Below are 24,749 nucleotides of genomic sequence, written 5' to 3' on the forward strand. Positions count from 1 at the left end.
ACTTGTATTATACGAACCTTTCTCCCGTGTTTTTGCTTGTAGTCGACGAAGTGAATTCCGTCCAGCGCGTATCTCAGGTAGTAATGTGTGACCCATTGCCTATAGTCCTGCCTACCCTGTGTCGCTACTCTTACGATAATAACCGCCTTAAGAAAGTCAACCTGTGCGGAAAAACAAAACATCAGAAAAGCGCAATTTAGTATGGACGGACAAATTTAACAATCAGATTATGAGCTCGAGATTCTTATTTCTAGTTGATGAGGGCACAGCGCTCGTCAATAATCACGCATAGAAATCGTGAGCGATTGTTTCATTATGAATCTAGTCATTTAAAACTCTATCTAAATCCTCTTCACAGACACTTAGAAGACGCAAAGAAAAGGCCGCCATTTGTTTAAAACTGCACACCGCTAGACTAGTCACCATCTACAGTAGAATAGATAGTGAGTAGCGTAGCCAATAAAGCCTGTCCAGCAGCCATGCAAATTTATTGGAACAAAAGAAAGTGTTTCCATAAGAAAAGTAATGAACTCCCACAGGATTGGTTTGGTACATCAACATGGCCACCGTTTCATTGTTTTGGAACACCAGTAGGGAACTCAAGCACGCACGTTTTTGAGACGCGGACTGTAGCCGGAAGTGAGCTACCTTCACTTTTGACTTGTCCTCACACAACCATATTCACATTGCTAAGTATCTTTTCTTCATTAGAGATGAGTAGTATAAAAAATCTGGGAGACAATACGGTCCTAGCATGCGAAATCTTCTCTTCCGGTTGCCGTACGCGTCTCAAAAACGCGCGTGCTTGAGCTCCCTAATATGGCTGCCATGACGTCATGTGCATACACTCCATAAGAGAACGGCATTCACGATAGGACGTTCGTAAATTTATACCAGTAACAATAAGAACTTTACTATAAGAATGAATAAGTGCAACCTGGTCTCAACAAAGCTGGTTTACGTTTCCTTCACTTTATGGTCAGAGTTTTTTGTTACCTGAAGCCATTGGTGTCGGTTGTTTGTTTTTGCACACCAGGATCCAACGTAACGCCCACGTTTAGAATGATGTAACCTGGCGCGAAAGGCAGCATAGTATCGACCCCAAATAGATGAGGCAGTGATTCTCTTATTCCCAATCCGTCGACTCTGCATTCCCATTGGCTGGTTACACAAAGGGCCTAGAACAGATGAAAAGTGTTAGCCTAAGAGAAACTGCATAACTTTATTTGGTCATGTAAATTTTGTAGGTATGTTCTGCCTAAGAATGAAGCTGTTGTGTCGTCATCTCTCAAAGCCATTAATAATTCATCAAGTTTAAACAAAGGAATAATGATCGCGACAGTGTTTGGATATCTAATCTTAATTAGCAAGGATTTTTACCATTTTATTTCCTAATTTTTTATTTAGTTTTAGTTTCGATTGAGAAGATATATCAAACATTCAAGACAATGTTTGACCACATTTCCTCGAACTCGTCAAAAATACTTCGCTACGTGTTGTATTTTCAACTCTCTTCTCGGTGTTTGAAAATGTGGTCATACACGGTCTTTCAAGTGTGATGTGATACTTGAAGTCAACGGATGAGAGCATAACTTTATTAAAACTCACCGTGCCTGCAACCATACAGCTCCATTCTCAACGATATGTAACTGTACCAGGATTTTGGATGAAGTCTCACAAAGCGGGCCTTGAACGGTTTTATAAAGCGACGTGTAACAACGTGGTATCTGTCACTGTTGGCACTAAAAAGCTGGAAGACACAAAAGAGGATACATCGCGATGTTTGACTTCTGACTTCCTCATCGATAGACTAAATTAGCAGTGGTTGACGAAAAATAGAGAATTTCAATTTAAAAAAATGGCAAAAGTTTTGCTACTTAATTAGATTTCAAAAGGAACTACTCATTCAGGAAGGCCTTCGTTTTCGTTTGACGAAAAGTCAAGTTAACATTTGGGTCTTTATAGCATCGTTTTTGCTAGTTCATGTAAAACCCGCTAAAACAGAGCAGCTCTAATACGTTTTGAAACGTGTGGAAAAAACCTTATTTAAACTCAAAAGTTAATTACCCTTGTTCGACGTCCTTCTCTGTAAGGAACGAACCGCCTTCCGTTTCGGCTGTAGGTGACAATGTAAGACTTCACGTATTGATTTGCGTCAAATCGCCCCTGTGTAGCCACACCCTTGAGGGTAGCAACTTTCTCCAAGTCCACCTGTATCCACTGTTGAGTGTTCCTTATTCGTGCTATCCAGCCCCCGCGCGTGGAACCATAGTTTCGCGCCTGCAATCGCGCGTTGTAAGGTCCGTAGTACTTGTTGTACATGGACGATGCACGGAGGCGGGATTTGGTAATGCGACCATCTTGCATTCCGAGTGGCATGAAACAATTGTCTTAAAATAAAAGGAAAACGCAATCAGTAAAACAATAAGCGCCTAAATAGAGACTATATTATTAGTATGAAACAAATTGAGTATCCAGAAATGGAAGTGGTGTCTTCAAACAGCTTTGACACAGACAGTAAATCTTGAAAAAATTGGCAAGTATATTTTCAGTTTGTCGTTCGTAGTTTTCCTCAATGGTAAGTAGGCTTGTTTATTTCCCGTTTATTATTACTCCTTCAGTTTTAGTGCAGTTCAATTGAGTGTCGAAAGAAATGAAGCATTTAAATGGGTTTTGGTTTTGGTTTTGGTTTTATTACGGTTTGAGGTTGGCTGAGTAGTCTAATTGGTAAGTAATTAATTTAGATTTGGTTTTACGACACTCAAAAACCAAAGTAATCACTCTAGCCAATCACAAAGGACAAATAATAAGAACCAATCAAAACTCGAATTAAATAGATGTAGCTGACGTAAAGCGCGGGAAAACGTGTGCGAGCGAGTCATGATTGGTGTTGGTTTTACTTCTGATTGGATGAAAAAGTGGCGCGAGTTTTTGTAAGCCAATCGTGTAGCGTAATAATGCAAAACAAATTACTTTTCGACACTTTAATGAAAAACCGCTCTATTCCAGCTCTATTAGGTTTGAAGGTAATTTCGTACATCAGAAAAATGACTTCAAATATCATGACATGTCTCCTTTAAAAGGATATTGCTTCATCGTAGATCATATAAGTCGCAAAAATATCGTTTTCTTTAAACTGTCATTTTTGAGGACTTAAAAAACTGATAAACTCCCTCATATTCAGTAAGGACCTTGATTAGGTAGCTAGGTTATATTTTCCCTTTAACGGAGACTCGTTAGAATGGACTTTTTCCGTAATCTCAACGATATCCTTATAAACGGGATTTTTAACTAATTTTTTATCGTTCGCAAAATCCAATTCTTAACGGTAAGTTAGTAAAAACGGTAACTCTTTCGGTAACTCTTAACTTTCGGGGCCCTAACAGTGAAATTCCCAGAATTTTCAAAATTTTTAATTTTTTACTTACCTGCTGGGCAGCCATAAAACTCAACTTTCATACAAATGTGACTGCGCCATCCACGAGGTTGGATTTTCAGATATCTCGCTAAGATGGCTGGGTTTATTGGCATTGTGGTCACTGAATGTTGGTCACGGCTTCCCGGGAAGTACTGCAACAAGAACGTGACAGCTGGTTAAGGTAGGGTATACGCTATTAAAATTGTAGAAGTCTTTTGCGCATTGTGAACGAACGAACGAACAAATCATCCAACGAATGAATGAACGAACGAAGGATCGAATGAATGAATGAATGAATGAATGAATGAATGAATGAATGAAAAAAACAAACGAAAGAATGAACGAACAAACAGATGACTGATTGATTGATTGACTGACTGACTGACTGACTGACGGACGGACGGACGGACGGACGGACTGACTGACTGGATGATTGACTAACTGACTGGCTGACTGAATGACTGACTGATTGACTGAATGACTGACTGACTGACTGACTGATTGATTGATTGATTGATTGATTGATTGATTGATTGATTGATTGATTGATTGACTGGCTGACTGATTAAAGGAAAGAAGGAAAGAAGGAAGGGAGGAAGGAATATTAGTTAGCATAAAGTAAAAGAAGTGGGTCCTTGGTGACAAGCATAAATACTCCAGAATAATGTGCTCTTGATGTGGCTGACTACAAATGCTGACTGATTGCAAGTGGCTACAAATGCTGTTGTAAAAATTATTATGCGATACCTATGATTGGCTGCTCCGCCAAAATTATTCAAAATAATGGCTACGAAAAAAATTAAGGTATAGAATTTAATTTTTTGTCTCCAATCGTCTGAGTGAAACCAGTTGGAAGGGGCGGATCGTACCTTGTCATTATTTTTATATCTGTACACAGCCCAGTGGACATTGTCTTGACTTGAATGTAATAGGAACCTGGTGACCCACTGATGGGCATTAGACCTCCCCTGTATGGCCATTCCTATCACCTTGGTAGGGCGACGGAAGTCGAACTTAAGCCACTGGTTGTGGTTATTATAGCGTGCGCACCAGGCCTGGGCGTGATGCAATCTCGCGCGCCAAGTATAGAGGCCTGGCCACGTAGAGGAGGCAGTAATTTGTCCATTCTTCAAGCGGCCACTTTGAAGGCCTAGGGCACCATTACAGAGACCAGCTGTGAAGGAAAACGTAATTGTAGTAAAACTCTGTTATTTTAGAGAAAACTGTTATCCACGTCTTGAGATAATTTCTACGAGTTTTAGACAATCGTTGTTCATGTAGTCCTGGCAACTACTGTCTATAGAAAAGCTCACAAAAGTTGTGGTTGACAGTTGACAACAGATAAACTTCCTCTTTGTACTCTCGGTATTGGACTGGAACAAGTTTGCAATGGAATGCAAATAAATGTCATTTGCATTTGAAAAGACCCCCCGCATTAGCCTCGGTTGCAAGCTAGTTCCAGTCCAATACCGAGAATACGAATATGGCGGACACTCTTCAGAGCAAACCCTCCAGCAGTAATGATTTTATTTTGAAGGAAACGCCTGACAAACAACAAACCGCGTAATTATAAGGCGTCTGCGTTGTGATGTACAGACCTTTTGTTCCAGTTGGAACTGAAAGTGGCGAGATTGGCTAACGTTTACTCGAAGCTCTGCTCACAACCGCTAGGTTTAGCTGGAGGCTTAATTGTACCATTTTAAAACAACAGTCACATTTATATGTGGTATGTCAAGTCCCAGGGGGAGACTCCCATACAAAATGGACGGAGGTGCTCGTCGAAATCCTAAGAGGTACCAAGATCCTGTTTTGTGGGCGTGGCATGAAATTTTTTTCACCCTTAAGAAGTACCAATTCTAAAACAACACATGATGTCCTGTCGTATTTTTTTCGGCTCAATACCCCAAAAGTACCGTAGAAGCTCCCGCTGTGGACCCCCGAGGCTGAACACCCTAAGAGGTACCAAAACCGTTTTTTTAAGCCCTAAAAGGAACGGCGAGCACCGCCGTCCATTTTACATGGGAGTCTCTTTCCCCTAGGTATCAAGTGTGGTTATTGCCTTAACCCGGCTAAGCCCATAACAGGTCTTTAAACAGGTCCGTGAGCAACAGGTTTCTGGAAGATCAGTGTTAAGTTAATTTTCCGCAGTCGATAATGTCTAGGAAACAGACAATGTACAGATTGAATGCGGTCTACGGAATTGTTAGTAACGCCTTAACTTTGATTAGTCAATCAGAGCCTCAGTTGTGTCGTTGTAATTTTCTTATTCTTTAATGGAATAGGACTTACCTGATGGGCATCCATAAATTTCAACTCTCATTGAAATCCAGCTGTACCATCCACGAGGATAAAAACGAACGTGATTCGCTATAAACGGCCTGTTGATGCGATGAAAAACGATTCCAAATCGATTCATATTCCCTCTGAACATCTTAAAAGAAAACAAAAAAAATTCCATACTAAATTATTATGTACACAAAATTTTACAAAAAATAAGTAGTTAATCCACTTGTAAGTAATATATCAAACACGAAAGATAATGTTTGACCACATTTCCAAACACCGAGGAGGGAGCACGGCACAACTCGTAAACATATGCAGCGATATTGCACACCAAAACATCTAATAGAGAATTAGTCAACTATCGCGCGATAGAAATCGAGAGCGAATAACCTAATTGTTTTAGTATAAATCTACTAGTCGTTCAAAACTTAATCTAAATCTTCTTCACAGACACGTCGAAAACGCCAAGAGGCGGCCTTCATTTTGTTAACAGGTGCACACTGCTACGCTCCTCACTATCTATGACAGAATAGATAGTGAGTAGCGTAGCCAATCAGAGAACGGCATCCGCGAAAGAACGCTAGTAGATTTATACTAATAAGATATATATCTTGACAGAACAAGCTCGGTCAATAACCTATAAGGATATGCAAGGAGTTTCTCATTACCACTGTTCCTCGTCCTTCGTTATACGGATAAAACCGCATGCCATCCTTGCTATAACTGAGCGTGTACCGCGTAACCCACTGGTTTGCATCCTGTCGTCCCTGTGTAGCCACGCCTTTACAGGTTGAACTACTTCCAAAAGACACTTGAAGCCACTGGCCGTGCCTGCGGTGGCGCACGCTCCATGACCAGCGGTGATTCAACCGGCCATGCCAGGGAGCAAGGTAATGATTGTAGTAACTTGAAGCCGAGAAGGAACCTGGGACCAAGCGACCGTCTTCGGCACCAAGTGGCATGGTGCATCTGTCTACAGAAAAGAAACGTAATGTTTTTAACTTTTTGTCAATCACATAAAGTTGTAATCAGTCAAACATTCTTCTAGAGAGATTGCTATAACACGTTATGGGACGCTGCCAAAAAGGGAATGCATCCAAAAAAAAAACTTCCTGCTGCTCAAAACTTGATAAATTGTTCAATGAATTTACGTAGCTGCATATTTTAAACAGACAAACAAGGTCGATTTTTAACTCCAACACAATTACGTTTAGAATTACCTATTGATTGATTGATTGATTGATTTCTTTTCTTACAGTGTACAATTTTTTTTATGTATAATCCAACCTATAAAATATAATGATTTTATTATTTCCTGAGCATCCGACTAGTTTAGCTTTTTAGTTATTTTCGGTTCTCCGCTTCATATTTAGTGTTTACGAGTATATCTTGCAAATTAATCTCGATATTAGACGGTTCAAATAAATGGTTGTTGTCGCTGTCAACGATATTAGTATGGTAAGGAGAGAGAAGTTCTCGATCACTGATTGGAGTGGCTTATAGGAGCTTCATGACGGTTGGCGCATCTTGAAAAGTTTAGCCCTACTTTTTTAAGCTCTCGTTTGTAATCCATCCATCCATAATCTTCTCAATCCTTGACCATCCGTGTCCCTTTATGGTTTATTATTATCTCTTTGGTGTTTTATCTACTATTTTCAGGTTTCCTGCAATTAAAAGCTAATTTTGTACATGGCCAGAATAGTCCAAAGTACCGTGAGTAGGTTCCTTTTAGAACAACTTACCGACGAAGCATCCGTAGAATTCCACTCTCATGGACATATGTCCGTGCCAGCCCCATGGTATAATTCTGATGTACCGTGTTCTGATTGGTGTACTGAGTACGTTGGTTACCACTGTATGTCTGTCTCTGTTAGCTCGAAAGTACTAAGTACAAGAAAGAAGAACAATATCACGATTTCTGCTTAGTCACAGCTACGGTATAACTTGAATTGATATACAAGAATAGGTGCACACCAGTGCACATGTGGCTACGATTATATTTGGAAAAAAGTACAACACGGATGTTGAGTTGAAACGTTAGCAAAATTTAGGTACAAGAAAATAGGTACACATCAGTGCACGTGTGGATACTCTTACACTTGCAAAAAAAGAACAACACGGAAGTTGAGGTGAAAGATTCGCGAAATTACAATTTTAACTGCATTAAAATGCTAGTTATTTACCAGGTTCCTCCGACGAACTCAGAATATATTTGGCACTTCCGACGTTAACCCGATATATTCCGGAGAATAGAGCACTCTCAATGAGAAACCCTGAGAAAATGGTTGCGCCTTTTTACGTGGGTATCCTAACATTAACATAAAGGAAAGATGTCTTTTTTTGAGGAATTATCTGTGCTTATTTACGAATCTTCTTACCTTGATTCCGTCTCGCAGCTTGTAAAGAGCCCAGTTCATCCCGTCCTGACTGTGAGCAAGTCGATATTGTGTCACCCACTGATTTGCATTCTGTCTGCCTTGCGTGGCCACATGTGAGACCTTGGTTGGTTTCCGAAAGTCAACTTGAAAAAACTGAAAGTGATTGTTGTAACGTGAGCTCCACGCGCCTTGTAATCTACCACGGGCAGTGAAATGCAGACGTCCAAGATGGGGAGCGTGATTTGCGTCCCAGCTGGAAGACGCTGTGATTGCGTGATTAGGGATCCGACGATTTTGCATACCAAGAGCGTGCTTACAAATCTCTGAAGATTAAAATGAGATAATAACGCATTGTTAACAGTAGGATCTACTAACTATTAATCAATACAAATTTGTTTTTAGTTCTTAGTTCTCTTCTCTTCTTCTTTTTTTTTTTTTTTGCTGTTGTCTTTTTCCCTGAATGATTCCCTATCTAAAAGAATGAGGAACGACACTGGCTGTCAAAAGCTTGGCTTCCAGTAGCGACTTAAGCATAAGAGGTAGCAATTCAGGTCAAGTTTAAATGAGCGCCAACTCTGCAAACTCTTGTGCTTATACTTTGTACTGTTCTCGCACAGCACAACAAAAGCCCTAAGGGGGTCTGAATAGGGGTGATGTAAACCTTAGTTATCACTAAGATTTGCGGCAATTTCTCAGCTATAAACCGGTTAAATTTTTCGCAATATTCCATAGCTGAAGAGTTTCTGAATTCTATTCTTGCATGCTGTTAACAATTCATTGTTGTTGCAAGGCGCTCGCCAGTTAATCTCCAAGTTAAAATAAGACCTAAATTATGCAATTCAGAGAGTTAAACTTACTTTCGCATCGGATATTTCCTCTCAGGTCATCAAAGTTGATATGCCCCCATCCACCTGAGCCATAATCCACAAGCCGGACAAAACCGGTCCTGCCAATATACGCCCGTACGTTCCATCTTCTGCGCGTCATGGTTTCGGTACAACGTCCTGTCGCCCCCCAAAAAAATAGTTGTTCAGATCATCAAAATCCAACCTCGTTCAGCGTTCGGCATTTTCTTTCTCTTTTGGAGATCTGAGGATCTATGATCCTCAAGTGAAATTACAGATAGAATTGAAATCTAGAATTGTTACCAAAGAGCGGTTTTCAACTGAGTGTCTTAAAACCAAAATCAAACCAATTACTTACCAATTAGACTACTCACCCAATTTCAAATCGTAGCAAAACCAAAAGTAATTTTTTAATTACATTCGACACTCCATTGACAACCGCTCTATGCAAGCGTATGCATACATTCGAGTTTTGCAAAGATCTGCAATGTTGGGTTAAGATAGTCGCAGTTGTCTTAAAGGCATTACCAGTCCGTCTTAGTTAGTCTTGTGATGTCAGTGGAGAAGCGACAAGCATAAGACAGAAAAAGCTCCTATGGGAATCGTCGTCTTCTTCTCCATTTTGACTGCTTACTATGCGTTCCTTGGAAGGTAATAGAACCTTCTCGATTTCTGATCAACGGAAGAGAATAAAACACTCTACTTTACCTTTGGAACGAAGCACTACGCCTCGGCCATCGATAACAAGTTCCGCCCGGGTGTAGTGAATGTTACATCCTCCACCAATCAGGAAGTCAATGTGATTCCCTACGATTCGGAACCGCCTAGATGACAGTGTTCCAGTTGGGCGATCTCCCTGTATTGCTCCGGCGCGGCTGCGCGGATTTGGGCGCTTTTCAAATGTTCCAATCCACCATTTCCCTTGCATCCTTGCGGGCTGACGTCTCCGACGAGCAGTCGGATTGTCGCCATAAGTTGGTTGAAAGTTAAATGCAGTGCCTGATTTCGTCCATCCGTAGAGATTTCCTCGTTCGAAATCGAAGTTTACACAGCCGGGTGGAGAACCTGTATAAAAAAAAAAAAAACATGTGACCCGTACAGTGCTTGTTCTCTCGATACTCCTTCCTCAGGATACCACAGAAAGGGTAATTGAGGCTAAAAGTAACGAGAAAGAGGCGCTGATAAAGTTTGTTGGTTTAAGAAAGTGGGAATTTTCTATTTTGAAGGAAGTTTTCTTTTTTGGGCATTTTTCTTTGAGAGATTGAATCGTGCTGCGAGTGGATTTCGTTTTCGTTAAACTAATATTCTTATATGATTTTTGAAGTGAAAACTAATGGTGAAAGCGCGCAACATTTCGACCGAACTTCGGTTGTTATCAAGCTTAAAGTGAAAATAAAAATTTTGCATAAGTTTAAATATAAAACAAAGAAGTAAAAGTATGTAAAGTATGAAAATGTAAAAAAGGGGTAAGAACAATAAAAAGCATACAAGAATAACATAATTGAAAATGATTAAAGATTTTCGCACGAATTGAGTCTGACTGTGCGTTGAGACTTGGTCTCAGTTCATTAATAAAAAAACATTTCATAAATGAGACAGTCAAGCTTGTTCTTGCACTTTTTTTAGATGGTAAAATTCTTCTCTGCTTAATTTTAAAAAGAAGCGAAATTAAACTACGACGCTTCGAAGTCATCCTAACTGCATTATCTAGTAGAAATACGAAAATAATGGTTGGGATGTTAATTTGTAGTATGAAAGGTGTAATAATATATTAAAGTGTAACACAGTCTAATTAAGAGTTCTTAGTTGTCAACAGTTAAATGTGCGTAGTAAACGTAGATAAATACTTTCGCACGAATTGAGTCCACGTGTGTATTGAGTTTTGGTTTTCTTTCACGGATGAAAAGCATTTGATGAATTAATTAGTCCAGTTTTCCTTGGCGCATTTTTAACACGGAAAGCACGATAATGGGTCAAGAAGACTTCAAAACGGCGTAATTTAATTTCGCTTCTTTTGTAATCGATCGTATTTCGAAATTTATTTTTATGATTTTATGCGCTGTATTTTAACTTTCTCTGACAGAAAGCTTGAAAAAGATGTTTTCAGGAGGTTAATAGCTTTCACTATATAAACACCAGTGAAATACCAGGTGAGCTTTTGCGCGTAAACATGATATCTTCACAAGTAAAAATAACTTTATATATCAAGTTGAACAATCGAAGAGAAATTCCATATCTACAAACACCAGTATCCTCTATTTAACAATACAAAAAGCGATACATACTGTCTGCTGCGTTCCAGTGCCTGAAAAAAAACGGAAGGAAAAGACAGCAATACTTTAAGATGAAAAAAATACCCACTTTCGAGATCTATAGTAAAGAGCAAGTTGTAATCCATTAGTTAAATACCTGTAAAGGCACAGTAAGGTTGAGTTAAACCAGTTTATAAAATATAATAGAAATAGAGGCTTAAAGAGTCTGGTGTTTATGTTTTAAAAGGAAAAATAGCTGAGAAGGTTAGAGCTTTTAATAAACTTAAATTATATATTTATATACTAAAACAACGACAAATTAAAACAAAAATCAAAAGGAATCCATGTGAAAGTGCAAAAACAACTCCGAAAACAAACACAGCTGAGAATAGTTTTTTTTTTTTTTAAGATGTAACAATTAAAAATAGTACAAGCATAATGAAAAGTAGGGCAAGTGACGAACACTTTTTTATGACAGTTTTCGCCCAAACTTATGACATTTTTATTCTATATAGCTGTTTTTTGTGTGTTTTCATATTTTACAATTGCCACACGTCGTTAAAAAAGAAGGGCTTTGTGATTACGTTTACAAAAATTGGTCAAATTAATATGACTCTCGTTGTTATTTGCAAATTAAGATGTTGCAAATAAAGGGAAGCGATTAATGGCTTCAAGGGCTTCAACATCATCAGTGATTCATTTATATTCTTCGATAATCTGATTTCTATGCATAACTTCTATGTAATAGCATAACTATGTGTATGTTAGATACTAAAATCATATAAGCCCTATCTGAAAGGCTGTTCGGATATTTGGGTGAAAAATTAATGGCATATGGGATATTTAAAATAGGTACCCGACGGGATTGAGAGAGAAAATTGTAACTTTTTAAAGATTAAATTAACGGCATACGAGATATGTAGGCCAAATATCAATGGGATATGGGATACTCTTCTAGACTCCCCCCTAACGGGCCCTCAATATTAGTTCTTAGAATTTTAACGGATGTTAGAATAGGGAAGACGATAAACAATTTTAATATTTTTAAGAAGAATGAGATTGATAAACGCAAAGAGTAAACTTCTTTTCAAAGTTGATAAATATATGCAGGGTGGAGAAACAAAAGAACAATATATTCGACAGGTACAAAGTGCAAGCCACGTGCTAAAAATTACCTACTGCTGATATAAAACAATTATTTAAAAAAAAAAAAGAAAAAAACTATTGCACATACTTATCGTCACGTCATTAATTACTTGAAGTGGTGTTTAAAAGGTTACGAATGAAGACATGAGAATGACAGTCCGTTTATGCGAGAACATTTTGTACGAGTAAAGTGTATAGAAGTTGTTGGTGTTTTCTCTTAGAAGCCTTTTAACTCCCCTTACAGAGTATAAATATTTTTGATACACAACCAATGGCTACGACAGAAATTTTAAGATACAAGAAAGCCGCAGTCGAACAAGTTATAAACATAAACGGCTTAGTGAACAAGTCCACAGAAGTGCACGAAAGCTTTTTTAAAATCTTATGTTGGTTTCTTTTCCAGAGATACAAAGCTTAAAACTTTTATGAATCACTAAGTTACGAACATGGCAGATTGGGCATTCTATGATCAAATAAAGTTATTTTTTAATAATCGGCAGGGAATCACTATATTGTAGATTTAGAACATCTATGTCCAAGATAAAACATCTATCAAACTCTTCTTAGGGAAATTTTCATTTCAAACAAATATAGATTTTATTTATAAACAAAGTTTTAGTTAAACATAGAAATTTACAACAAGGCTTGATATTTTCTGGTATTCGCAATATATGGTAGTTTGGTACCTCGAAGAAAATCAAAATGAGCTTCTTTATATATCGAAGTTTAGATATTAAACAGGTAGATTTTTAATATGCACGTAATTTTGAAGGATAGAAGATAAACAAGACATTCTTAGCCCTGAGGGCGGTTCCATAAAAATTCTTTTCTCCAAAGCCAGTTATTATCACGGAATGATAATCATATTTTAACAGTGATACACATAATTATATAACATAAAGTCTACAGATAGTGATTCCGTTAAAATGCTTTTTATATGTCACCTTCAAACGTCTTTTTGAAGGCAAACATTTTAAGAAATTTACGAATGCGAGAAAACTAGACTATTGATTCATTAATGAATCATTTAAACAGTCTTCTCGCATTGCTCGCTTATCTGATTAATGAAATGTGTGAGAAATTTACCTTCATAGAAAAAAATCGGCTTTTGATAAGCTCAAGTTTATAATTCTGGGGTACAAATTCTCAGTTACTTTTGTCGTCAGAGAAATATAACAGTTCCTATACATCGAAGATAATTCTACTTTACACCACCATTGTATTTGTATTGTTCATGAAATTCAATTGTGAAACTTCGACCGTAAGATACATTATAAAAAAATTTCTTTTTGGATATTCAATGATTTAGTCAAATAATCTGGCAGACTTGTATTTTAAGTCTTTAAATCTAAGTTTCAAAAGAATACTACCGAGGAAAGCAACATGACTAAATACGACACCGTCAGATCGTTATTACTGTTAAATATCACACTCATAAACTTATATAGACTGAACAACTAGTCAATAAGTGTCTTATATACTTACAGTATAAACAGCAGTACACTTGCAAGAATTCCCCGTAAAAGCATTTTCAACAGAAGACGGTGAAACCGTCTCTTGCCGTAGCTTTGAGAGGCTAGGTCGTGTGGACAAAGCCTTTTGAAATAAAATTCTAACCCGGCTTAACTTAGCTTGTTCAAGTTTAAATAATTCATCTCGTTGATTTTGAAAACATCAAGGAGAGAGCTTGCGGATTTGTTGCCAATTTTAAACACGTTAGGTATCACTACAAGAGCTAATTGTTCAAGCAGTTTTTAAAACAAACATCACAAATAGATCACAGCTCCCCTAATTATGTAATTGGCCCAATGTTATGTAATCGGTTTTTTTCTTGTCATCCTCGGGGACCTAGGGACATTGCTGCATTGAAGTTATGGTGGAAAGTCAGTACACAATCTATTGAGTAAAAGATTTTAGATCTCAGAGTTTGATCATTAATCAGTTACAACTTTACAAAAAGGACAAGCAGGTAAAAACAAACAAAGGAAATCTGACAAATTTGTTTTGTTTTGTTTCGTTTTTTTCTTGGAAACTGGCAATTGTTCTTGACCAAAAAGAAGTTAAGGGTAGAATCACGAGAACGAGAAATACTCGTATCGATTCATTTTGCGTACCACTGCGTACCATTATGCCCGGGGCTGCGCGCTTCTCAAGTTGTAAGGCATTATATCTACCTCATTTATACAATGTTATAGTTCAAAGGGGTTTCCGGCCAGCAGGAAGCCATGCATTATTAAACATTTAACATAGAAATCCTGTAGGCAAATCGAGGACTACTGTCGGGTCAATAAAAACGTAGCGGTGTCTTTAAAAAGTGACAAGGTAGAGAAAACGAGAGCAAGTAAAGAATAACGCTGAGATATCTTTCGTTTTATCAAAAGTTTTTTATTTCGGTGCCAAGATCTGAGAAATATTTACAACTACATTTTATGTTAATTGTTGCGGATTCGTCAACATTTTTTTTTAAAGAACCCTCATTAACCAATATTCATTGCACGCCTTTTTATAGATTTCAAGTAAGAGCGTATCTTACGTAACACGCACATGAATTTCACGTTTCGCCTTTATTTCGATCCACTCGTTTATATGTTGTAAGCTAGTAAAGTAATACTCAAGCAGCAGCTTGATTTACATCCTATGTATTCTGTCACAAGTTTCATTGGATACTTTAAGACGAAAAGGGTGTTAAAAATACGCCGAAGAAATCTGGACTGTTTCATTCATTAAATGCTTTTCATTCGGGAAAGAAAACCAAAACTCAAGACACAGGTGGACTCAATTCGTGCGAAACTATTTATCTAAGTTTATTCCTCACTTTTACCTGTTGACACCTAGGAACTCTAAATTAGACTGTGTTACACTTTAATATATTCTTACACCTTAAACACTATAAATTGACATCTCGACCGTTATTTTCTTTTCTAAATAATAATAATAATAATAATAATAATAATAAAATATTTATATAGCGCCAATATCCTAAAAGTTCAAAAGCGCTTTACAGTTAGAAATATTAAAAACACTTAAGACAAATAAAGTAAAAATAAAAAAATGTCGCTAAAAAGTTATAAAAATGCTTTCTTAAAAAGGAACGTTTTTAGTTTATGTTTAAAAAGGGACACTGAGGAGCTGTTCTTGATGTCAGACGGAAGAGTGTTCCAGAGTGTAGGAGCTGCTACAGAGAAAGATCTTACGCCATATGTTTTCAAATTGAAGTTCGGAATGGAAAGAAGTTCTTTAGAAGATGAACGTAGCTGACGAGACGGAGTGTAAGGAGTGAGAAGATCACGAACGTATGAAGGTGCCAGATCGTTTAGGGCCTTGTACGTGATGAGTAGAATTTTAAAGATGATACGATAGTTCACAGGAAGCCAGTGGAGATTAAACAAAATAGGTGTGATGTGTTCGTGTTTTCTAGAGAGGGTGATGAGACGAGCAGCAGCATTCTGGACGTGCTGTAACTTTTTTAAAAGACAGTTTGGTAAGCCATAGAGTAGAGAATTACAGTTATCCAATTTTGAAGAAACAAACGCATGAACAAGTATTTCAGTGGTGGTCGATGACAGGTACTTCCTTATATTGCTGATATTACGGAGATGATAAAAAGATGATTTGCAAATACTTGCAATATGTTCATTAAAACGAAAATGATGGTCAAAAATGACACCGATGTTTCTTGCTCTCTGTGACGAGCAGATGGTTTCATCGACGACAGAGATTTCTTGAAGGGTTGGTCTCGGTAGATGTTTTGCGGAGATCACTAGAAGTTCAGTCTTATCCTTGTTAAGTTTAAGACGATTAATCAACATCCAGTGATCAATCTCACGTACACAGCGCTCGATGTCGGACACAGCTAAATCCATATCACTGGGTATAGTTGGCTGAAAGGACAGATAAAGTTGTGAATCGTCAGCATAAAAATGATAACTCAAGTTGAATTTTTTTACAATGTCTGAAAGGGGTGAAGTGTAAAGAACGTACAAAATGGGTCCCAACACTGATCCTTGTGGAACACCACATTGAAGAGCATGATCTGAGGAAGCTGCACCATCAACAGAGACATACTGCATGCGATTGGACAGATAAGATTTAAACCATAGTAACGGCTTGCCAGTAACTCCAAAGCGCTGTTGTAGACGGAAGAGGAGAATATCATGGTCAACAGTATCGAAAGCAGCAGAGAGGTCCAAAAGTAATAAAATTACCGTTCTACGTTTATCAATTGCTGTGAGGATGTCATTATGCACGCGAATGAGAGCCGTTTCTGTGCTATGATACTGTTTGTAGGCAGACTGTAATGGCTCATTCAGGTTGTTGTTGTTAACATAGGAGATCAGTTGGTTAGCAACCAACTTCTCAATTGCTTTGCTGAGAAAAGTAAGATTCGAAACAGGGCGATAATTTGAAAACTGCGTGTGATCCAGAGAAGGCTTCTTAAGAAGAGGACGTAGCTTAGCAACTTTTAATTGAGAGGGTATTTGGCCAGATTGCCATATTAATGTATGCGCCCAAGATGGCTGCAACACGCTTCCTTGTAATTCCTTCCTTCCTTCCTTGTAATTTTTTCGATTTTTATTTGGCTGATAAACTCAACAATGAAGTCAAGATGACTTCGAAACGTCGTAGTTCACCTTCGATTCTTTTTGTAATCAACCATATTTCGAAATGTTTTCTTATCAAAACTGTGATGATAAACTATATTCTCGTAAAAATCGACCATTTCAAGTTCCACGGATAATGAACCATTTTACTGCTACGGCGACCATTTTGATTTAGATTGATTTGAGAGAAATTATGGGATGCTTAGGAGGCTATATGGTATGATTTTGCCCCATAAGCATCCCATTGAAACACCCCCATCCCCATCCCCCATCCCCATCCCCCATCCTCATCCCCCACCCCCATCCCATTGAAACAATGGCATTCAAAATGGCCGCCGTATCGGTGAAAAGGTCTATTAGTTGTGCGCATGCGGCCTACTGCCCAAGCGCGTTCTTGTCCACGGGGGCTGCGACCCTTTTGATCAGCACCAAGAATCGTAAACCTTTGGGATTGCGGGCTCACCAACTGTAAGCAACTGGGTCATTTTTACCGGAAAAATACGTAGCAATTAAGGAGTTCAAGGAACGGAGGGATATTTCACTAAGTCATTCGTTAGGAAACGTGAAAGTTAACCGTCAACCATCAAATAAGAAAATATTTACCATCAACCGTTAAAGGAGTCATCAAATATGTCTCAATTCTACTCGCCCAAAGGCTAATCCTTTTTTTTTTTCACCTTTCCTTGTAAGATGATACAGGACATCATCTTGGTTGAAAGAAACTTAGCCCATCTTATCTTTCTTCATCACTATTACATTGCATTGCTTTCGAATTAGAAATTCCGCCCTTAAAGATAAGGAAACGACCATGACTGGTTGATCACTTTAAGAGGAAATGATAAAGAAAGAAAATAAGCTTTCTCTGTCTCTTTTATGATTTCTTCAAATTTTTGAATTATCTTCGAAGTAGCTAAGCGATGTAACAATGAGCAGAAAATTTTGATTGGTTACTGGAAATTGTGAATTAATATTGTAGCTATTACCTTAAATGCCGACACCTTTTTGCCACCTTCTTCACCAAATATCTTCCAGTAAGCTTGGAGGTCTTGCACAAAACACTCTAAAGCATTTCCTAAACGAAATAAAAAAAACTTTCCTTGGTTAATCTAGGTCTAATCTTAGTTAATATGATAATCTTTCTTGGTATAAGTATGTTTTACTTTTCTTAGCGTGCTTGTGTGTGCTTTCTTCCAATTTTCTTTTGCATGTCTTCCTTTTCTTTTTGCGCATTTGCGCGTTTAGATTTGCTAAACTACTTTTTACATTAAATAATGATCCTTTTTGTGCTCCCTATGATCCTTTTTTGTGCTGATGACCGCATTTTTATTTTTTGCTCGGTCTTGCGTAAATTTAAAGGTATTCCTTTCCATGGGCCTTATTGGCTTCCCTGGGCTTCCTTGCCTTATACATTGATGTTTTGTAAATAAATTTATAATTGGCAAAAATAAAAAAAATAAAAAAAAACGATCAAGGGTAAACCGGATTAATTTACACGTAATTATCTTGCTGTGTTTTTTTCGTTAAGGTGATTGGTGACATCCACCTCGTTTGAAATTAAAAAACAGTATCTTTTGTTCTTGTTCATTATTTCTTTAAAATTCTTGCATTAACTCCGAAGTAGCTAAGACAACGTTAACGAAGCCATCTAACGAATATCTTAATAGACTTTATATGAGTTGTAATCAAGAAAACAAGGAAAGTTCGTATCATAAAACAAAACACTCTTAAGCGTTCTTTATCACAATAGGCAAGTTACGCTATCTGCCTTCGGGGCTGCGGAGCAGTATCTTGAGAGCGTGAACAGTCCATAACGCACTGGACGCCTTAACGTAGGAGAAAGCGTGGACAGCCAAAGATAATCTGGACGAGGACAGTCGAAACCGAGCTGAACACTCGAAATTGTACCTGGAGAGTCATCGAGAGAGAGAAAGGCACATGACATCTCTTACACGGCCGTAAGTAAGTAAGTCATATGTATCATGATTTTGCTTCCTATCCACCACATGCAGCAATAAAGATCTCAGTTTTGAACTGAAAGTCTTTCAAAAAGGATTTCAACAAAATCTTCGAAGACCGGAAAATCAAACTACATAATAAGGGATGCATTTCCGGTCTGTTACCAAACCCGGCAAAAGACCAGGAAATATATCAAAATCCGTCTTTTTTTCTTCAAATTTCTATAAGATGATAGCAAAAACTACTGGATGAAAGAAAAACTAATGAGCAAACATAGATTTAAGAATGATGCCAACTGCTGTAACAATTTAAGATTGGCTGAAATATTCGCTACAATTTATTTATCACTCTGATTCAATTCAAGTCAAATTTGACGCAATGAGAGATATAGACCGACCAAGGAGGCTGCGAGCAAGTCGGCAAATCGCTTTCTTTTCATAATGGTGCCAGGATACTGGGACGAAATGCTGCTTATCAAACTCCTGATAAAATAACCTTTTCTTATATCTCTTGCATTTGTACGCTAGCGTTTGAATCACAAGCGTTATCCTCGGAATCACCGAGGAAAATGCTTAAAATTTGTTCTGTTACTGACAATCCTAAAATCAGTTTGTAAAGCTCCATAAGCTGAAGACGTAGTAACGCTCTATTAAAGTTCTAAAAGAAGCCACGACGAAAAATTATATGTTCTTTCATAAGACTCCAACTAAGTCTTTCTCGAGTTGTTGTTTTGTGATTTGCATAAGGGAGAAGACAATCTGTGACAGTCTCCAGTTCGGAACGTTCTTCGTCTACAATAAACAGTAAAAACGCCTTAAGAAGAATTTGGTAAAGCTAGCTTTTTGTTCTTTTTCAGAGGCTTTACGACTGCCAAAATTTCAGAACTTCGCGTGGAAAATACTGAAATTCTGGGAAATTTTGAGAGAATTCCTAGCTCTTTTCGCGAATCAAACATTTGTAGGCAAAACTTCCAAATTTGAACAATTGTCGATCAATACTATCTAGGGCTAGATGTTGTAAGCATTAAGAAGAGTACGGAAATTTTGCTAACTACAACTCTAATACTTCGTTTTTGCTCAATTCTTATGTAAACGTTATAGTCTTTCCAATTGCAGTTCCCAGAACTTGCTGTCTTGAGCAGTAAAGGACCGAAAGTTACCTAAGGTTACCGAAGGTTTGAAAATTCGCCGGCGCAGGAAATGTTTTCCTTAGCAACCGTTTCCGTGCCTCCACGTTCCGTATCCAGGCACCGTAATGCGCTTCGCCCCAGGCCTCCCCTTGCAGAAATGATTTCTGTCTGGTAACACCTGAAGTTGTAAAACTCGCGTTAATTAGTATTTGCATATATATTAAAACAGGTCGCTATCTTCATCAAGGCGCTACTATTCTGTTTACCTTACTATCGATTACTACATTAAGTTGCACTTTTGCACTTTTGAATACAGCTCAGTTTCCATGACAACTCGAAACAGCCTCAAAACGACAACAGCAAACATCAAGACATCAAGCTCAAATTTAATTTGCGACGGATTTTTTTCCTATACCCGTTAGCACTGAAATTTAACCACCGACTTTCAAACAGACAAAAATTTAACTATCAATGGTCAGAAATCAACATTTTTAGCCTTCAACCGTCGAAGATCTCAAACCTCTTATTGAGGCCCCACTGTGACCTGTATGTTTATTACCACGTTAAAAAAAATTACTTCTTTTATCTGTACTTCTTTAAAGCGACTGTGTGACAGACCCGTTGTCTCTTGTATTAAAAGCCAAGGTCGATTCTTTTTATTTTTTTTTTTCGAGTTGTAGTGGCTAACTCAAACGAATAACAAAAACCGAATAATTTCTATTCAAAAGAGCTATTTTGTTGGCTGGGTGATTTGCATTTCAGCGAGCAAGCGATAGCTATTCTATTTATGAATACGGCACCTGGGCGGGTAAATTAGGTAATTAAATAAGTATCAAATCCGTCAAAAATGCTTATTTATCACGAAAACTGGTGCATGTCGTTTAAAGTAAATCTAAGATGCAGGCATTATTTTCTAGCCGAAAGTCTTAAGCCTTAAAGAGTTGATTTTTTACATGATCTGTAAAGATAAAGGCGTGGAAAAATTCGTGGATTAAAATGAATAAGGCAGTTAAACGGTAGATTTAAATAATAGATAGGTCGACACCAGCATAGGCTAACCAGCCTATTTGATTGTGTTTATTTTCTCTTTCCATATTAGTGTTTCACCTCAACAAGTTAGAGGCAAAATTAACAGAAAACCCCACTTAATGGAAAAAATAATTATATAGTTTAAGATTCCGTCGCGATTGAAGACCTCTTATGCAAAGTTAGGATATCAGATGTTTCAAAGAAGCTAGGACACGACATTAAAAATTAAATAAGCATTGAAATTTCTGTAATTAAAAGTGCACAAAAAGCCCTTAAATTTGCATTGTAGAACACTGTATACACACGAAAACCACGGTTTAAAGGGTGAAGGCAGAAGAAATATGCATCATTTGTATATTGGAGCCGACAGTTAACTTTTAAGCTAGTCTCTGCTTCAATCTACAACGGTGCAATTAAAGGTGGGAGCGATATCAGTTTGGCAGAACAGCATTGAAATGATGACTACTCCATGTTAGTTGTTTACGTTTTGTAAAAACAAAACCAACAACAATAAGCGCTGCCCAATGCGACGTGTATAGAGTAATTCAGCATAAAATACCGAGGTGAGGAAACAAACCGAGGCCCGGTCCACACTACGCCGGAGGAATTTGAAAACGCAGCTTCACTTCCACGGTTAGGCCTACCGTCCACACTAATCCGTCACGAAAACGGAGCTTTTCGATAACGCTCTTCAAACTGGAAGAATTTGAAAACGTCGACTTTTCGTTTTCCTGTGGACAGAAACAGGAACAGAAAACACCTTTGACTAATAACCAAGAACGGCAGTCAATCTTCATCATGGCATTCTCAACGATGTTTCGGGGAAATCCTCTCTTACGAAACAGACGTTTTTTCTACATCTTGGGATTCTTTTCCCTAGAAATTCTCTTAGCAACTTTTCATGGGATCATCCACTACAAATTTCGTCCCAGCAAGCCAGCCAACAAGTACAACAAGCCAACCAAAAAGTACGACCATTTACGACCGCTCAGGGAGATGTTTGCTAACGTATCAAAGGTCACTTACACAGGGAAAAGATCAGATCATGAACCGACCTGGCAGACAAACGCCACGCCCATGTTCCAACTGAGTGATTTACAAGAGGTCGACAACAAAGTATCTGTTACGCTGTTGGTGATTGTTACGACAGCTCCCTCGAGGTACCAGAGGAGAGAAGCCATAAGAGCTACATGGTGGAAGAAGTGTGATGGTATTGAGGTGAGTTTTAAGGTTCCTGTGAATCGTTAAGCAGCTGGCTAGTAGGAGGGAGTGATGTTCTGGTAATTCTGTAGTTGACAAGAAACAGGCCGAAACAGTTCTTAAGGTAATTCCTCTGAAATAAAAGTTGAATAGACTTTTGTTCAAACTTTGTCCACTGAATATTTGTCATATGATAACTTCAATTTTCAAATAAAAAAGGGGGGTGCCCATGCTCATTAAGGAGCAGTGAGGCATTGAAAATGCCTCATTTTGGCATTATTTAATGCTTATTATAAGAACGCATACCCAGTAATTGTAAAATCTTTGTGAGCCCAGACTCATGAGAACACGCATTAAACTACAGTCAATACATTGTGTCGGACACAAATAAACATTTTAAGTTTGATTCAGACAGAAATCTAAATCCTTGATTAAAAGTTTAAACCAAATTTCTTGACGTGGTTACCGACAGCAAAATAGAAAAGACCACAGTGTATCTGCTATTTTCTTATTTATTCAATTTTCAGCAATAGAAATTAGATCAGTCTTTTCTCACGCAAAGCTTATGATTAGTTGCCCGTACTCGTTGGTGAGCTAGAGCCATTTTTCAACTGATAGAGCTCAATATCAAGGCAAATCCGTCATATTTTCAATATGCGCGTGCACGAGCGCGCGCTAATCACGCCATAAATTATGCGCAGTAAGGATGCGCAATGCAATACTGGGGAATGACCTTAATCTCAACTTTAAAAGGATGTAATCCATAGAGCACCGATTCTGGTAATCCCGGATCTTGTTGTAAGCTCCTCAGATAGACATCGAAGATGTAATAATCATGAATTAATTGTAATACTAAACACGATAGAACGTGCTTTACCATGTATTATATCAAACACGAAAGACCGAGTTTGACCACATTTCGAAACAGAAAAGAGAATTGAAAATATGATGCGCAGCGGAGTATTTTTGACGAACTTCGAGGTGTTTAGAAATGTGGTCAAACACTGTCTTGAGTGATATATGTTCTCGATCTAAGCTAAAACTAAGGAGAACACGGAGAATTAAAATTGTAAAAATCTACGCTAGTTAAGATCAGATATCAAACGGCCGTCACGGTCATGATTTTCTTTGCTCAATCTTAATGACCTAATGAGTTTAAGAAATTCAGTTACAAACACCAAGAACAGAGTTGAAACTACTTTTGCAAACTCAGTAATTAACATTCCTGTTACGGAGGAGTGTTCATGGAGAAAATAGAAATCGCTGTTTTCTATTTGTAGGTTCAATGCAAGTTCTTTACAGATGGTCTTCAGCTGTCCAAAGAACAAGAAAGAGAACTTTCCGCAGAACAGAAGTCGCACGGAGATATTGAATTCCAGGCTCTTGAAAGCACACGGATCTTTGGTCTTCGTTATTTATACCACATAATGTGGGCGACAGCGAAATTCAATTTCGTGTACTTACTACGAGTCGACGATGACTACTTTGTATGTTTGGAAAGACTCAAAGCAGAACTGTCCCACAGGCCCACAGAGAGGTTGATATGGGGTTCATATCACTGTTCGTATCGCGACCTCATTTACGTCGACGAAGCATGGATCTTGTTTACTTCCGACATTATCGAACGCTTCCTTTCCCAAGATCCTCGGAGCATTTTGTGCCATCCACATGCTGATCAGCAGATTCCAGTTTGGATCAACAAACTGTACAACTACAATGAGGGCTTGGTTCATTTTGATGACCGCAGACTTCACCTTTATCCTCCAGCAAAAACAGTTGAAAAATTCAATAATTTATCTCGAGTGTGTGATAGTTACGTTGGTGTGCACGGCAGCTCGCCGGAAATGATGCTAAATTTTGGTCGCCTCAGCGGAGATGAGCCTAAAAGCAGTAGTTCCCTAAAACTAACTCCTCTAACGGAGACATGTCATTTTCCAAATGTATTCAACATATCCAAAATGACTGGACCTTATAAGTTTGAATTGAGGCCGTGTTTAACAAACCCAAGATGGACACCTAAAGAAGAAATGTGGCTCGGTATAAACTCAGGTGGAAAAATGAAAACTTAAAGTACAATGTAATAATTTTCCATTATTGTTTATGATATAGCTGCTGTATTCCCACTGTTGGAGCTGACCGTGTATTATTTTTCTTTATAAGAATACTTGATGGATAATGCAATTCAAGAGTTTTCATTGGCTCATTCGTCATGGTATATATAAACAATAGCCTCCGTTTGGCGCGAAAATATGCTCGGGTATTTGTCCGCGGACATTATCTGTTACGAGAAGCGAACAGTTTTCCGAGAGCGAAGCTCGAGGAAAACTGTGAGCTTTGAGGAACAGATAATGTCCAAGGACAAATATCCGAACATATTTTTGCGCTAAATGGAGACTATTGTGTTTATTATCCTTCAAATATTTTTCGCAACACGCGCAGTTTTGAAAATTGGGGAATATCCTCGGATATTCCCGAGTTTTAGCTGGGGAATATTCGGCCACGTGACGTATTT

At 38.0% G+C, this 24,749-nt stretch overlaps 3 protein-coding genes and 1 long non-coding RNA gene across 4 annotated transcripts; 1 reads left to right on the forward strand and 3 right to left on the reverse strand.

The window, feature by feature from the left end:
* Positions 1-2,052: 2,052 nt before the first annotated feature.
* LOC110068458 (lactadherin-like) lies at positions 2,053-3,531 on the reverse strand. Its single transcript, XM_020775835.2, has 2 exons — positions 3,429-3,531; positions 2,053-2,390 (listed from the first exon to the last, which is right to left on the reverse strand). The coding sequence occupies exons 1-2, from the start codon at positions 3,529-3,531 to the stop codon at positions 2,053-2,055; spliced, it is 441 nt and encodes a 146-aa protein (XP_020631494.2).
* A 2,799-nt stretch (positions 3,532-6,330) lies between these two features.
* Positions 6,331-8,118, reverse strand: LOC149113723 (lactadherin-like). Its single transcript, XM_089287389.1, has 3 exons — positions 8,080-8,118; positions 7,444-7,585; positions 6,331-6,674 (listed from the first exon to the last, which is right to left on the reverse strand). Exons 1-3 carry the CDS (start codon positions 8,116-8,118, stop codon positions 6,331-6,333), a joined length of 525 nt encoding a protein of 174 aa, XP_089143515.1.
* A 375-nt stretch (positions 8,119-8,493) lies between these two features.
* LOC149113724 (uncharacterized) lies at positions 8,494-10,003 on the reverse strand. The gene is made up of 2 exons (XR_016206621.1): positions 9,633-10,003; positions 8,494-9,083 (listed from the first exon to the last, which is right to left on the reverse strand). It is a non-coding gene; the product is annotated as an uncharacterized LOC149113724 (long non-coding RNA).
* An 11,584-nt stretch (positions 10,004-21,587) lies between these two features.
* On the forward strand, positions 21,588-24,403 carry LOC149113725 (uncharacterized). Its single transcript, XM_089286312.1, has 2 exons — positions 21,588-22,255; positions 23,518-24,403. The coding sequence occupies exons 1-2, from the start codon at positions 21,836-21,838 to the stop codon at positions 24,304-24,306; spliced, it is 1,209 nt and encodes a 402-aa protein (XP_089142438.1). The 5' UTR covers positions 21,588-21,835; the 3' UTR covers positions 24,307-24,403.
* Positions 24,404-24,749: the final 346 nt, after the last annotated feature.

This window comes from Orbicella faveolata, unplaced genomic scaffold (genome assembly GCF_042242905.1).
Source record: "Orbicella faveolata isolate gen_17 unplaced genomic scaffold, um_ofav_v1 contig_14, whole genome shotgun sequence".
NCBI lineage: Eukaryota > Metazoa > Cnidaria > Anthozoa > Scleractinia > Merulinidae > Orbicella > Orbicella faveolata.